Here is a 13,652-nt window from a genome sequence, read left to right on the forward strand (position 1 = left end):
CAAGAGGAATGTCTCAGGCCACCTTTAGCCAATCTGTTTTAGATTTTCTGAACTTCCCAGATGATATTAAGGTAGACTGCAGACACTACAAGAGCTAGCTTGTTTTCTGGTTACCCTTACTCTTTATGTGTCCCGGTCCAAAGAAGACGGGGGTGCAGTTTACCAAGGTGCCCAACCTTGGCAGGTCCCCATTTCAAATTCTTGTAACCCTGGCTCCGGGAGCTGCCAAAAGCACAACTCAACCTATGAGGTGCTCTTTATGGCTGGAAAAATTCCCCAGGATAAAAGCTCCTTAAGCACATTACTCTTTTTTTTTTTTTTGAAACAGGGTCTCTCTCTGCCACCCAGGCTACAGTGCAGTGGCGCCATCTCGGTTCACTGCAGCCTCCACCTCCCAGGTTCAAGCGATTCTCCCGCCTTAGTCTGCTGAGTAGCTGGGATTACAGGCGCGCCCCACCAAAACCAGCTATATTTTTGTATTTTTAGTAGAGACCAGGTTTCACCATGTTGGCCTGGCTGGTCTCGAACTCCTGACCTCAAGTGATCCACCCCCGCCCCCCTCGGCCTCCCAAAGTTCTGGGATTACAGGCTTGAGCCACCGCTCCCAGCCTCAAATTACTCTTTTAAATAGCTGTACCTATTTACACTGCTACCAGCAGCCCAACAGTTCCCATTGTTTCACATCTTCATTTCACCCTTGATATTTTTTAGCTTTTACTTTTTGTCAAACTGTTGGATAAAACTCAGTAAACAATCTTTAGCCATTCTCTATCCTTTCAGATTAGCCTTTCTAATACAATTTTTCAGGGATAGCTGACTGTATCATCGCCTAGCACTTAGAAGGTGCTAAGCAAATACTCACTGAATGATGTAACTTTACTACTTAACATCCTTTAATGCTTTTCCAGGTCTGGGGGCGGCTTCCCTTTTCTGAGAGCCTAATAATCACGTATTCATTTCTATATTCCCAGAACCTAACAAAGAGTTTGAAAATTATCCTGCAGGCAACACTAGGTCAATGTTTTTTCGGATGAATGAATATCCAATAGGATATCGTATACCTCTGCGATGCACGCATTTCTATTATCGCACACACCGAACCATACCTTATTTATTACTTATCCACGCAGATGGTGAGATCTGTAGCCTCGGCATCTACACTGTGTCTGAAAGTAGGCACGAAACCGGTATTTTTTTAATTGAACCGTAAACTTGAATCAAACTTGGGAGCCTTTAAAGGCAAACGCAAAGGTACATGCGCAGTGATGCAATAGGGTCGTCCAATCAGAGTAGGGCAGGACTGGACAGTGCAGCGGCTAGTAGTGCGCACGCGCACCTGGCTCGTCAGCGATTGGCTTCGCCGAGGCGGGAGCCTTGAGCTTCTCCAGTGGCGAGGGGAGCGCTGGTTACCAGGAGTGCATCTTTGCAGGGCCGGTGGTTTCTGTCAGGTTTTCGCCGGTGCGTCCTGGAGGGGGAAGCTCGGGAGGCTGCGACAGCCTGTAGGCTCGTGCAGGACAAAGAAGGGAGTGCCGCCGGAGCAGGCCTCCGAGGGAGGAGGGAGGGAAGGCAGCAGGAGCGACTCCTGCGGGCCTGCAACTTTGGTCTGAAGTGCGAGGGCCCTGGCTGCTGGCCCCGGGGAGCTAGGAGCGAAGGGCGGGTGGTGGGGGCTTGGGGGTGTGCGTTTGTGTGCGAGGGATGGTTCTGGGCAGTGGCCCCTGGGGCCGCCCCTGCGGTCACTTCGCTCAGTCTTCTGTGGCGTTTGGGTCTCTCCCTCACTGCTGCACTGGGAAGCCCCTTCCCCAGGACCAGGGGGTCAAGGCTCCGCGAACGCCCTGGAGAGTGTCGGCACGCCTTCTTTAGGGACTTTTACTTCCTCGCTGGTCAGGTTTTTCTTGTATTTCCTTAAAACCTTTTAATCGATTACCTTATGGAAGATTTTCTAGGTAGGTACAGATGCTTCTCGACTTACTACTGAGTTGAAAATATCCTAAGTCGACAGTAGATTTAAAACAGCTAACCTACTGAGTATTAAAGCTTGGCTTAGCCTACTTTTGTTATCAAAACAATTAATTTTCAGCGGTTTATTTTAGATTCGGGGGTACATGTGCAGGTTTGTTGCATCGGTAAATTACGTGGTGCTGAGGTTTGGATACGATTGATCCTGTCACCCAGGTAGTGAGCATAGTACCCAATAGTTTTTGAACCCTTGCTCCTCCTTTCCTCCCCCTTCTAGTTGTCGTCACTGTCTATTGTTGCCATCTTTATGTTCATGAATGCCCAGTGTTTAGCTCCCATTTATAAGTGAGAACATGCAATATTTGATTTTCTGTTTCTGCTTTAATTCGCTTTGGGTAATAACCTCCAGCTGCACCTATGTTGCTGTAAAGGACATGATTTCATGCCTACCTTAAACATGCTCAGAATACTTACCTTAATCTACAGTTGGGCAAAATCATGACCACAGACAGTTATGTGGTTACTTGCACAGTTTCTACTAAATGCTTATGGCTTTCTTAAAAGTTGAAGAATTCTAAGTGAAACCGTCCTAAATTAGGAACCACCTGTATAGCCGGAGTCTCAAAGGAGCAACTTAACACATGAAGTGAGATAATTACTACCTAACGTAGTTGGAAGTTGAAAAGCGGAAACAGCAGGGAAAGACTGTTGCTAGTTCTTGGTAGAGTTGGTTTACTTACATTCTTGCATCCCAGACGTTTCATGGTTGCACATACCTCTCTTTAAAGCCCAGACGAACCCAAAGATTCTGGTCATTGTCCTGTATGTTGAACTACCCCTTCTCTATCTCCCTCACAGGACCTTCGTCATTTCTATTCTCCAATAATACTAATTATAGATAGTAATATTACAGATAACATTGAGTGCTTACTATGTGTCAAGTTTTGTTTTAAGTGCTTTACATATTTAATCCTCCCAACAGTCCGGTGTGTAAGTATGATTATGGTACCCCTCTTAAAGATGAGGAAACTGAGACACATGGAGCCTAAGTAAACTGTGCAAGACCATTGGGAAGTGTCAGTATTTATATTCAGGCATTTGCTTTCAAAGTTGTGTTCTTATTTACCACAGTGTAGTGCCAAGTACTTGTGGCTATGTGGTGTATTGCAGTTGTCAGCCTGGCCTTACCATTTTACTTTGAAGGACTGAAGCTAATAGGTGTTATAGAAATTGTAGCATCACATCACGGCTACCAAATGACTTTATTTCTAGGACCTGGGAAAAGGGCTCAGACAGCACTAATTAATTAATTAATTTATTATGGACAGGACAACATGAACATACAGAACTAGTTTAAAAAACTATAAAGGTGCAGTACTCTTTTGGGGGGAAATGTACTGATTTCTGCATTTTACTTTGAAATGCATCAACAAATTAAATGTCTTGATGGGTGCCTAAGGTCATATGTAAATAGCACAGTTTGGATTCTAGCCAGGCAGCCTGGCTGGCTCCAGAGTCAGTCTGTTTTCTTAATCACTGCTCTGTGATGATGCTTGTATGCTTGCATTATCATTTTTATTAGTTTACAAAATAGGAAGGTTGAAAAATCAGAAATCATGTATTAGATGTAGAAGGGTTTAGGGTAGTAATTCTTCACATTTAGTGTTGAAAGAAATTTTAGCATCTAGTTCATTCTTTATTTTATAAATGAGAAAATTGGTGTCTAGAGAGTTAAATAGCTTCCCCAAAGTTAAACATCCCTGAAATAGCAGAATCTGAACTACACTCTGGTTTCCTTCATTTCTACTGTTGATGTTTCTGACTACTGTATTTTTTAAGTGTTCCTTTTGAAAAAGTGTCAGAATTTTCACAGTATTAAAGGGGAGTCTGACTAATGTAGAGAACAGAACTCATTACATTTCATGATGTGGACATCATATTTTTATTTGTATTAATGCTATCTAGAATTTATTAGTTTAAGAAGGCTCGGCCGGGCGCGGTGGCTCAAGCCTGTAATCCCAGCACTTTGGGAGGCCGAGACGGGCGGATCACGAGGTCAGGAGATCGAGACCATCCCGGCTAACACGGTGAAACCCCGTCTCTACTAAAAATACAAAAAACTAGCCGGGCGAGGTGGCGGGCGCCTGTAGTCCCAGCTACTCGGGAGGCTGAGGCAGGAGAATGGCGTAAACCCGGGAGGCGGAGCTTGCAGTGAGCTGAGATCTGGCCACTGAACTCCAGCCCGGGCGACAGAGAAAGACTCCGTCTCAAAAAAAAAAAAAAAAAAGAAGGCTCATTATCTTATTTCAGTTGAGCTATAGTCACTAAAATCTTTAGTTTTAAATTTCAGCTTCTATTGTTCTATTTCATTTGACCATTAAGTAACTGAGTCTAAATGCAAGGCGTAACATCCATGTCCTCTTGTGACAGTTACCATTAATCAATTTCAAACGTGTCAATTATATATTTAGAGACCTGTAGTATTCTGCTTACCCATTATAAAAAGGAAATTAGTTTAATGAAGTTATTTTGGCATGACTTGTTTGGCCAGAATTTGTATTTACTTCTGGCATTGGCAAATACTGCTTCTAAAGCAGTCAAAAACCATCTGTTTCATAATTTGCTCTAAGATTAAAGATTGTACTAATAGAGATCTATTTTGTTGTTCAATAAGAAACGGAAGAGAGTAACCTCTACTACTCATTCCTCAAACTATGTAAAGGCTGGTTATATATAAAATATTTACATGTTTCATCATTTTAACATTGATGAAATTAGGAAATGTCTAACCATCAATGATAGTGTATCATAACTTAATTGGCTACACTTTTTTTCTTGGATACATAAAATAATGGTACATCTTACAACTAAAAAAATTTTTATTTTTAAAATATTTACTTTTAAACATTTCTTTTATATGGACTAATAACCAAGAGTATATCTTACAATTGATGGCATTTTAGATTTGATGAAATATGGTAATTTAAAAAATCGAATTCATGATACTTTCCCCTATTACAAAGGTAATATATTCATTGTAAAAAATTTGAAATATACAGAAAATAACTCAGAATAGTATAAAAATTACTGGTTATTCTAACCAGACCTAGAAATAATTAGGGTTAATATTGTGGCATGTGTTTTTCTAGTTTTTAAAAAATGATTGTATATTTTAATATATGACATATATATCTACTTTATAGCAGTATAATTTACAGTGTGCAGTTAGATGTGTACATTTTGATGTTTTGATATACAGATGTATATATACTCCTGTAACCACACTACAATCTTATATAGATTATTTCTGTCACTTCAAACAAGTTCTCTCATGCTCGTTTGCTTTCTAGTCTTTTAAATGTACATATACACGTTATCCTTTTTCTTTTCTTTTTAAAAATTAGAATGAGACTGGACATGTTTTGTGGCCATTTTTCCTTTGATTTATCAAAAAATATTTCTCATGTCATTAAACATTTTTTTAAAGTGGTGTTCCCTGCCCCCTCCCCGCCCCAATTAATGGTATCGTTCACATAACAAATACTGAACTCCTTCTGCGTATTTGGTACTGGCAATATAGTGATGAATTGTATGTAAGATTTCATGCGTGAGTTAATAGCTCAGGGGGAATGATAGGGCAAATTTCATTGCAGTGTGAAAAGTGCTTGGGTTGTGCATATGCAGAAAGGTCCTCCAGTCCAGTCTTTGGGAGGAGATGAAGAGGGCTCATGGTTAAGACTTCTAGAGGATGAGGTAGAATTAATCAGGCAAAGAAAAGTTGAAAAAAGCATTCCCAACATTATGTAAGAGAAAGTTTGTTTAAAGCCTAGAGAAAAAGAGAACATGGCTAGCTTGGGGAATAGTACTGACTCAATTTTGGTGGTATATGAAGACAGTGTGTTCTGTTGTGTGAGTGTACCATAATTTATCTTGTACTTCATTATGGACATTCTTTTTCCTTTTTCCCCCTACTGTAATTAATACTAGCATGATTATTGTTTTTTCTTCCTTTGTTTTCTTTGAGACAAAGTCTCGCTCTGTCACCCAGGCTGGAGTGCAGTGGTGCAATCTCGGCTCACTGCAACCTCTGCCCCCTGGGTTTAAGTGATGCTCATGCTTCAGCCTTCTGAGTGGCTGGGATAACAGGCATGTACCACCACATTTGGCTAATTTTCTTTTTAGACGAAGTTTTGCTCTAGTTGCCCAGGCTGGAGTGCAATGGCGCTATCTCAGCTCACCACAACCTCTGCCTCCTGGGTTCAAGTGATTCTCCTGCCTCAGCTTCCCGAGTAGCTGGGATTACAGGCACGCACCACCAACCCCGGCTAATTTTGTATTTTTAATAGAAACAGGGTTTTTCCATGTTGGTCAGGTTGGTCTCGAACTCCTCACCTCACATGATCTCAGCTTAGCCTCCCAAAGTGCTGGGATTACAGGTGTGAGCCACTGCACCTGGCCTCAAATTTTTATATTTTTAGTAGAGACGGGATTTCGACATGTTGGCCTGACTGGTCTCAAACTCCCGACCTCAGGTGATCCACCTGCCTCGGCCTCCTGAAGTGCTGGGATTACACGGGAGCCACTGTGTCCTGCGCAGCTGATTATTCTTATACATGGTTACTTAGTATTATCTCTGATAGTTCCTTAGGTTAAGTTGCCAGAATTGGAATTTCTGGGTGAAACAGATAACGTTGGTAGTCATGTTCATACTTGCTGATGGCTTATGTTAAATAGTGTTTTGTGGTGTTGCTTTGAATTGGAGTGCTTGCTACTATCCATTGCAGAAACATGATGTATGTATGTAATGTCCTTGTTTTCTATCTGTTCCCCTATCCAGTCCTCATAGAAATAAGATTGAGCAAAAGTTGGGAAGCCTGGTTCTAGTCTCTTGATTTATATTTTTAAAAATTCCACTGTTTTCAAATGAAATAGGATAGTAAAAACAAATTGAACTATAAAAATATCTTTTAAATTATCAGATTTCATTCATTCAAAATATTTGTTCGTAATGGTAATGTATCTGTCACTGTTGCCAGACACATTATAGTGATTACTGGTGGAGAAAACAAGCATGAGATTGCTACCCTCATGTGGTTTATGTATTAGTGGAATAGAAAAAAAGCAACATGTTTGATATTTGTATGTGAATTGTATTTCCTTATATTTTGAAATTTTTATTTAAATTGCTTTAAAGAAGATACCGTGATTATACTTAAATTTTTGATAAATTGACATATACTTAAATTTACACCATTTGTATTAGTCTGTTCTCACACTGCTAATAAAAACATACTTGAGACTGGATAATTTATAAAGGAAAGAAGTTTAATGGACTCAGAGTTCCACATGGCTGGGGAGGCCTCACAATTATGGCAGAAGGCAAAGGAGAAGCAAGCCACATCTTACATGGGAGCAGGCAAGAGAGTTTGTGCAGGGGAACTCCCACTTATAAAATCATAGGATCTCGTGAGACTTATTCACTACCATGGGAATAGGCCCTGCCCTTGACGTGGGGATTATTACAGTTCAAGGTGAGATTTGGGTAGGGTTACAGCCAAACCATATCACCATTCAATTTAAATCTTAAATTCTTTTCAATAGCCCTTGATGAAAAATAAAATCTTTCTAGCTATTGAACTTGTTTTCTTTTTCTTTAAAACAAAAAAAAAAAAAACAAGAGATGGGCTCTTTTGGGCTCAAGCGATCCTCCCACTTTGGCCTCCCAAAGTGCTGGGATTAAGGATGTGGGCCATTTTGCCCAGCCTGAAGTTGTTTTCTCAGGCTTATTCTCTTATGTTTTATTTTTGTTTTTTTCAGTTGAAGTCTTGCCGCTATGTTGCCCAGACTGGTTTTGAACTCCTGACCTCAAGGGATCCCCTCACCTCAGCCTCCCGAGTAGCTGAGACTACAGACATGCACCACCAAGCTCCTCTTATCTTTTTTCTTTTAATTTTTATTTTTAATAGAGACAAAGCTCCTAGGTTCAAGGGATCCTCCCGCCTCATCCTCCCAAAGTACTGGGATTACATGCATGAGACACCACGTTGGCCCCTTTTACATTTTTACATATGTCATGGCTGTATTACCACACCAAACTTGAGTCTGCCTGCCTGGCACAGCAAAGCTGTCCGCAGACATTGGGATTTGCAGCAAGAGAAAGTGAGACATTTATTGCAGGTTGCCAAGCGAGGAGAAATGAGCAGCTAATGGTTAAGACTCAAACTCTGTGATGGCTTACATGCAAACATTTTTAAAGATGGGGAGGCAGAGGTTACAGGCAAAGTCATAAATCAGTGCATTATTGATTTGGCCTAAAAAGGCGAGACATCTTGAAGTGGGGGCTTACGAGTCATAGGTGTATTAAAGGATTCTCTGATTTGGGATTGGTTAAGGAAGTGAAGCTTTGTCTAAAAACTTGGGGTCAGCAGAAAGGAATGTTGAGCTCTGGCCTGTGGGTATGACTTCCTCCAGGCCTCTGAATAAGAAATTTAGAAAAAAAAATAACAGAGTTTAGTCCTGTTTCCCCTAATGTGAGGTGTGTGTGTCAGTAGACACATTTGGTGGGGGTCTGGATTTCTGAAAAACAACTCAAGGGCGTATGTTAAGATGTTACCTTTAGTTTCTATAGGGAACCAAACATTTTGTCACTCTAACTTCCCCCTCACCATTATTTTAAGCTATTACCTTCTTGCTAATCAGATTGCTCATATACTTCTCAGGGTTAGCTGGGTGCCTGGAATTTCCTTTGAAGGAACTGAAGATTTTCCTTTGTTTCTATGCTTGGGGGGCCAGGCAGGCCCCTAAGAGGGGTTCCGGCTGCATCTCAGTTGTAGTTTTGAGCTATTTTTATATTTGAGGTGATTGTAATTAGATTCATAGATAGTTACTGTTTTGGGTATTTTTCAGGTCACCACTGCTGAATATGAGACGATCTGCAGCGCCAAGTCAGTTGCAGGGAAATTCCTTCAAAAAACCAAAATTTATACCTCCAGGAAGAAGTAATCCAGGTCTGAATGAAGAGATTACAAAACTGAATCCAGATATAAAACTATTTGAGGTAAGACGAAAAAGGGCTTATAATATAGATAATATAGAGAAGCATGTATGTTTAAGAAAATACCATTTAAAGAGTTAACAATATTTTCTGCCTGTTGGAATTTTCAGTATCTCTGAAAACATCTTCTGAAAACCTTGGAAATGAACATTACGTAATTTTTTTTTAAAAGGAATAACAGGATGGGCACAGTGGCTCATGCCTGTAATCCCAGCACCTTGGGAGGCAGAGGCAGGAGGATCACTTGAGCTAAGGACGTCAAGACCTGCCTGGGTAACATAGTGAGACACCACCTCTACAAAAAATAAAAATTTAGCGGGGTGTGGTGGTGTGCACCTGGAGTATCAGCTACTCAGGAGGCTGAGGTGGGAGGATCACTTGAGCCTGGGAGGTCGAGGCTGCAGTGAGCTGTGATTGTGCCACTGCACTCCAGCCTGGGCAACACAGCAAGACCCTGTCTCATTCAATCAGTCAGTGGAATAACATGTACTTGGGTCTATAAAATAAACTTTTGGTGATGGTAAGTAAGTACCTCTTTGAGGGAAGGGGTGGAGATTCTAATCAGTGTTCTTTTTAAAATTAGCACATAAGTAAGTGAAAACTTCTTTAAGGTGATTTAAAGAGAAAAAATACATAATGATTTGTATCACTATTCCAAACATTTCTTCTCATTTTTATCTATGAAAAGTGAATACTGGCTGGGTGCGGTGGCTCACGCCTGTAATCCCAGCAATTTGGGAGGCCAAGACAGGCAGATTATCTGAGGTCAGGAGTTTGAGACTAGCCTGGTTAACATGGTGAAACTCCGTCTCTACTAAAAATACAAAAACTAGCCGGGCATGGGGGTGCGCGCCTGTAATCCCAGCTGCTCCAGAGGCTGAGGCAGGAGAATTGTCGGAACCTGGGAGGTGGAGGTTACAGTGAGCTGAGATCATGCCACTGTACTCCAACCTGGGTGACAGAGCAAGATTCCGTCCCCGCTTAAAAAAAAAAAAAAGTGAATACTGGAAGCAGTTTTAATGTGTCTCATTTACTATTAAGAAAAAGGATTGTTTTGGTCTTAGGTCTAAGATCAAAGGTGTTAGTATATATGAAAGGTATATAAAGTATAAAGAAGGCATATAAAATGGAGAATTCACACTACCTACTACTCTGCAATTCCCTGATCCTTTTATGCTATAGGGATTAAAGTCTATTAATTTTTTCCCTCTTCTTTTTTATTGTGATTAAGCATATATAACATAAAATTTGCCATCTTACCATTTTTAAGTGTACAATTAAGTGGCATTAATGACTTTCACACTGTTGTGTAACCATCACCACAATCTGTTTCCAAAACTTTTTCATTACCCCAAATGGAAACTCTGTACCCATTAAACATTAACTCCCTGTTCTCTCCACTCAGCTCCTGGTAACCACTATTGTACTTTCTGTCTCTATAAATCTGACTGCCCTAGGTACCTCATGGAAGTGGAATCATACAATAGTTGTCCTTTTGTGTCTGGCTTATTTCCGTTAGTGTAATGTTTTCAAGGTTCATCCATGTTGTAGTGTGTATCAGAACTTAATTTGTTTGTATGGTTGAATAATCATTATGTGGTTTTACCACATTTTGTTTATCCATCCATTAATCTATCTGATGCATGCGTGGGCAGTTTCCACCTTTTGGCTATGGTGAATAATGCTGCTGTGAACATTGGCATCCAAGTTTCTGTTTGTGTTCCTGTTTTAGTTCTTTTGGGTTATAACTAGAAATGAATTTGCTAGATAATGTGGTAATTCTGTGTTTAGCTGTCTGAGGAACCATCAAACAGTTTTTCATCGCTGTACCATTTTACATCTCCATCAGGAATGTGTGACGGTTGTAGTATCTACATCCCCAGGAGCACTTGTTATTTTCCATTAAAAAAATTTTTTTTTATTATTGGCATTTCAGTAGGTGCATAGTGGTATTTCATTGTGGTTCTGATTTGTATTTCCTTAATTACTAGTGGTGCTGAGCATCTTTTCATGTGCTTATTGGCCATTTGTATGTCTTTGGAAAAATGTCTATTTAAGGCCTTTGCCTGGTTTTTAATGGTGTCTTTTTTTATTGAAAAAACCTTCTAATTTTTGACTCTGCTTTTTTTGCTCTGTATGTGTTTGTTTTATTGTATATTTCTTTACCAAGTAGATTGTTTAGCACTTACCAATGTAAAAATTCTGGCACACTGTAAGGAGAAAACATAGGCTTTTTTTTCTTAATAAGGTTTTTCTTCTTTCCTTTTTAAAATACAGCTTTATTTAGGTATTGATAGAGTTTGGATATTTGTCCCTTCAGAATCTCATGTTGAAATGTGACCTCCAGTGTTTGAGGTTGTCCTAATGGGAGATATTTGGGTCATAAGGGATGCATCCTTCATAAATGGCTTGGTGTTGTTTTCATGGTAATGAGTGAGTTCTCGCTGAGTTCACATGATATCTGGTTGTTTAAAAAGAGTGTGGCATCTCCCCTCTCCCTCTCTTTCTCTCCCTCTTGCCATTGAGATACAGGTTCCACCTTTACCTTCTGCCCTGATTATAAGCTTCTGGAGGCCGTCATCAGAAGCAGAAGCTGGCACCATGCTTCCTGTACAGCCTGCAGAACTGTGAGCCAAAATAAACCTCTTTATAAATTACCCAGCCTCAGGTATTCCTTTATAGCAATGCAAACTGACTAATACAGTTATAACTTAAATACCATACAGTCTACTTACTACAACTCAGTGGTTTTTAGTATATTCACAGAATTGTGCAACCATCTCCACAGTCAATTTTAGAACATTTTCATGACACCAAAAGAAACTTTTTACTAGTAATTTATTTCTTATTGCCGAAATACCAGTTTTCTCATGCTGCTGAAACAAATTACCCCAAATCTAATGACTTAACACAAATAAATTATCTTATAGTTCTGTAGGTCAAAAGTTCAACACAGATCTAAGATCAAGGTGTTGGCAAGGGGCCTACATTCACTTCTGGAGATTTTAGAGGAAATCTGTTCCCTAGCCTTTCCCAGCTTCTGCAGATCACCACATTCCTTGGCTCATGGCGCCCTTCTTCCTTTTTCACAGCCAGGGAAGCATGTTTGAGTTCTCATGTTTCCTTCTCTTTGGTTTTCTGCAGCTAGAACTCATTTGATTAGGTTAGGCCCAACTGGGTAATCCAGGATCATCTCTCTATTTCAAGGTCCTGGTCCTTAATCACATCTGCAAAGTCCTTTTTACCACATAACAATACATTCACAGATTCTGGGGATTAGGGTGTGGACATCTTTGGGAGCCATTATTCTGCCTACCACACTGAATAATCTGTTGTTTTAATATACCACATTTTATTTATTCATTAGTTAATGGTCATTTGGGTTGTTTCCACTTTTTAGCAATTATGAATAATGCTCATGAACGTTTGTGTACAGATTTTTGTGTGGATATGTGTTTTCATTTCTTCTCCCTCCCTCCCTTCCTCCCTCCCTCCCTTCCTTCCTTCTTTCCTTCCTTCCCTCTCCTCTCCCTCTCCTCTCCCTCTCCTCTCCCCTCCTTTCGATAGGGTCTTGCCCTGTTCCCTAGGCTGGGCAGCTCCACCTAGTAGGCTCAAGTGATCCTCCCACCTCCGTCTCCCTAAGTAGCTGGGACCACAGGCATGTGCCATCATACCTGGCTAATTTTCTTTTTTTTCTTTTTTTTTTTTTTTGAGACGGAGTCTCACTGTGTCGCCCAGGCTGGAGTGCAGTGGCCCGATCTTGGCTCACTGCATGCTCCGCCTCCCGGGTTCACGCCATTCTCCTGCCTCAGCCTCCCGAGTAGCTGGGACTACAGGCGCCTGCCACCACGCCCGGCTAGTTTTTTTGTATTTTTTAGTAGAGACAGGGTTTCACCGTGTCAGCCAGGATGGTCTCGATCTCCTGACCTCGTGATCCACCTGTCTCGGTCTCCCAAAGTGCTGGGATTACAGGCTTGAGCCACTGTGCCCGGCCACCTGGCTAATTTTCAAATTTTTTATAGAGATGGGTTCTGCCTATGTTGCCCAGGCTGGTCTCTAAGTCCTGAACTCAAGCAGTCCTCTCCTCAGCCTCCCAAAGTGTTGGGATTACAGACGTGAGCCACCATACTTGGCCATGTTTTCATTTCTCTTGAGTGTACTCCTAGGAGTAGAATTGCTGGATCATATGATAATTCTATGTTTAACCTCTTAATGAACTGACAGACTGTTTTCCAAGCTGACTGCACCATTCATTCTTACCATCAGTGTATGAAGGTTTTAATTTTTCCAAATCCCTGCCAACACTTACTATCTTTTTGATGACGGCCATATTAGTGAGTGAAGTAGTACCTCACTGTGGTTTTGCTTTGCATTTCTCTGATAGCTGATATGGAGCACTTTTATGTGTGCTTATTACCCATTTGTGTATCTCTTTGGAGAACTGTCTTTTTTTTTTTTTTTTTAAGGCGAAGTCTCACTCTCTCGCCCACACTAGAGCCCAACCAATATTTATTTATTTATTCATTTATTATTTTTGAGGTGGAGTCTTGCTCTGTCACTCAGGCTGGAGTGCAGTGGGACGATCCTGGCTCACTGCAACCTCTGCCTCCTGGGTTCAAGCGATTCTCCTGTCTCAGCCTCT

General features: G+C 40.8%; 1 protein-coding gene across 2 annotated transcripts in view; it reads left to right on the forward strand.

The window, feature by feature from the left end:
- The first annotated feature begins 1,338 nt into the window (after positions 1 to 1,338).
- RAD54B (RAD54 homolog B (S. cerevisiae)) overlaps positions 1,339 to 13,652 on the forward strand; it is a 102,546-nt gene continuing 90,232 nt past the window's right edge. Inside the window, exons 1-2 of one of the 2 annotated variants that reach the window (XM_011937023.1) lie at positions 1,339 to 1,458; positions 8,863 to 9,013. In XM_011937023.1, the coding sequence (XP_011792413.1) occupies positions 8,879 to 9,013 (135 nt within the window). In that variant the 5' untranslated portion in view covers positions 1,339 to 1,458; positions 8,863 to 8,878. The remainder of the gene's footprint in view (positions 1,459 to 8,862; positions 9,014 to 13,652) is intronic. The other variant, XM_011937021.1, reaches the window with a different exon arrangement.

Source organism: Colobus angolensis, unplaced genomic scaffold (assembly GCF_000951035.1).
Source record: "Colobus angolensis palliatus isolate OR3802 unplaced genomic scaffold, Cang.pa_1.0 Scaffold16, whole genome shotgun sequence".
Classification (NCBI taxonomy): domain Eukaryota; kingdom Metazoa; phylum Chordata; class Mammalia; order Primates; family Cercopithecidae; genus Colobus; species Colobus angolensis.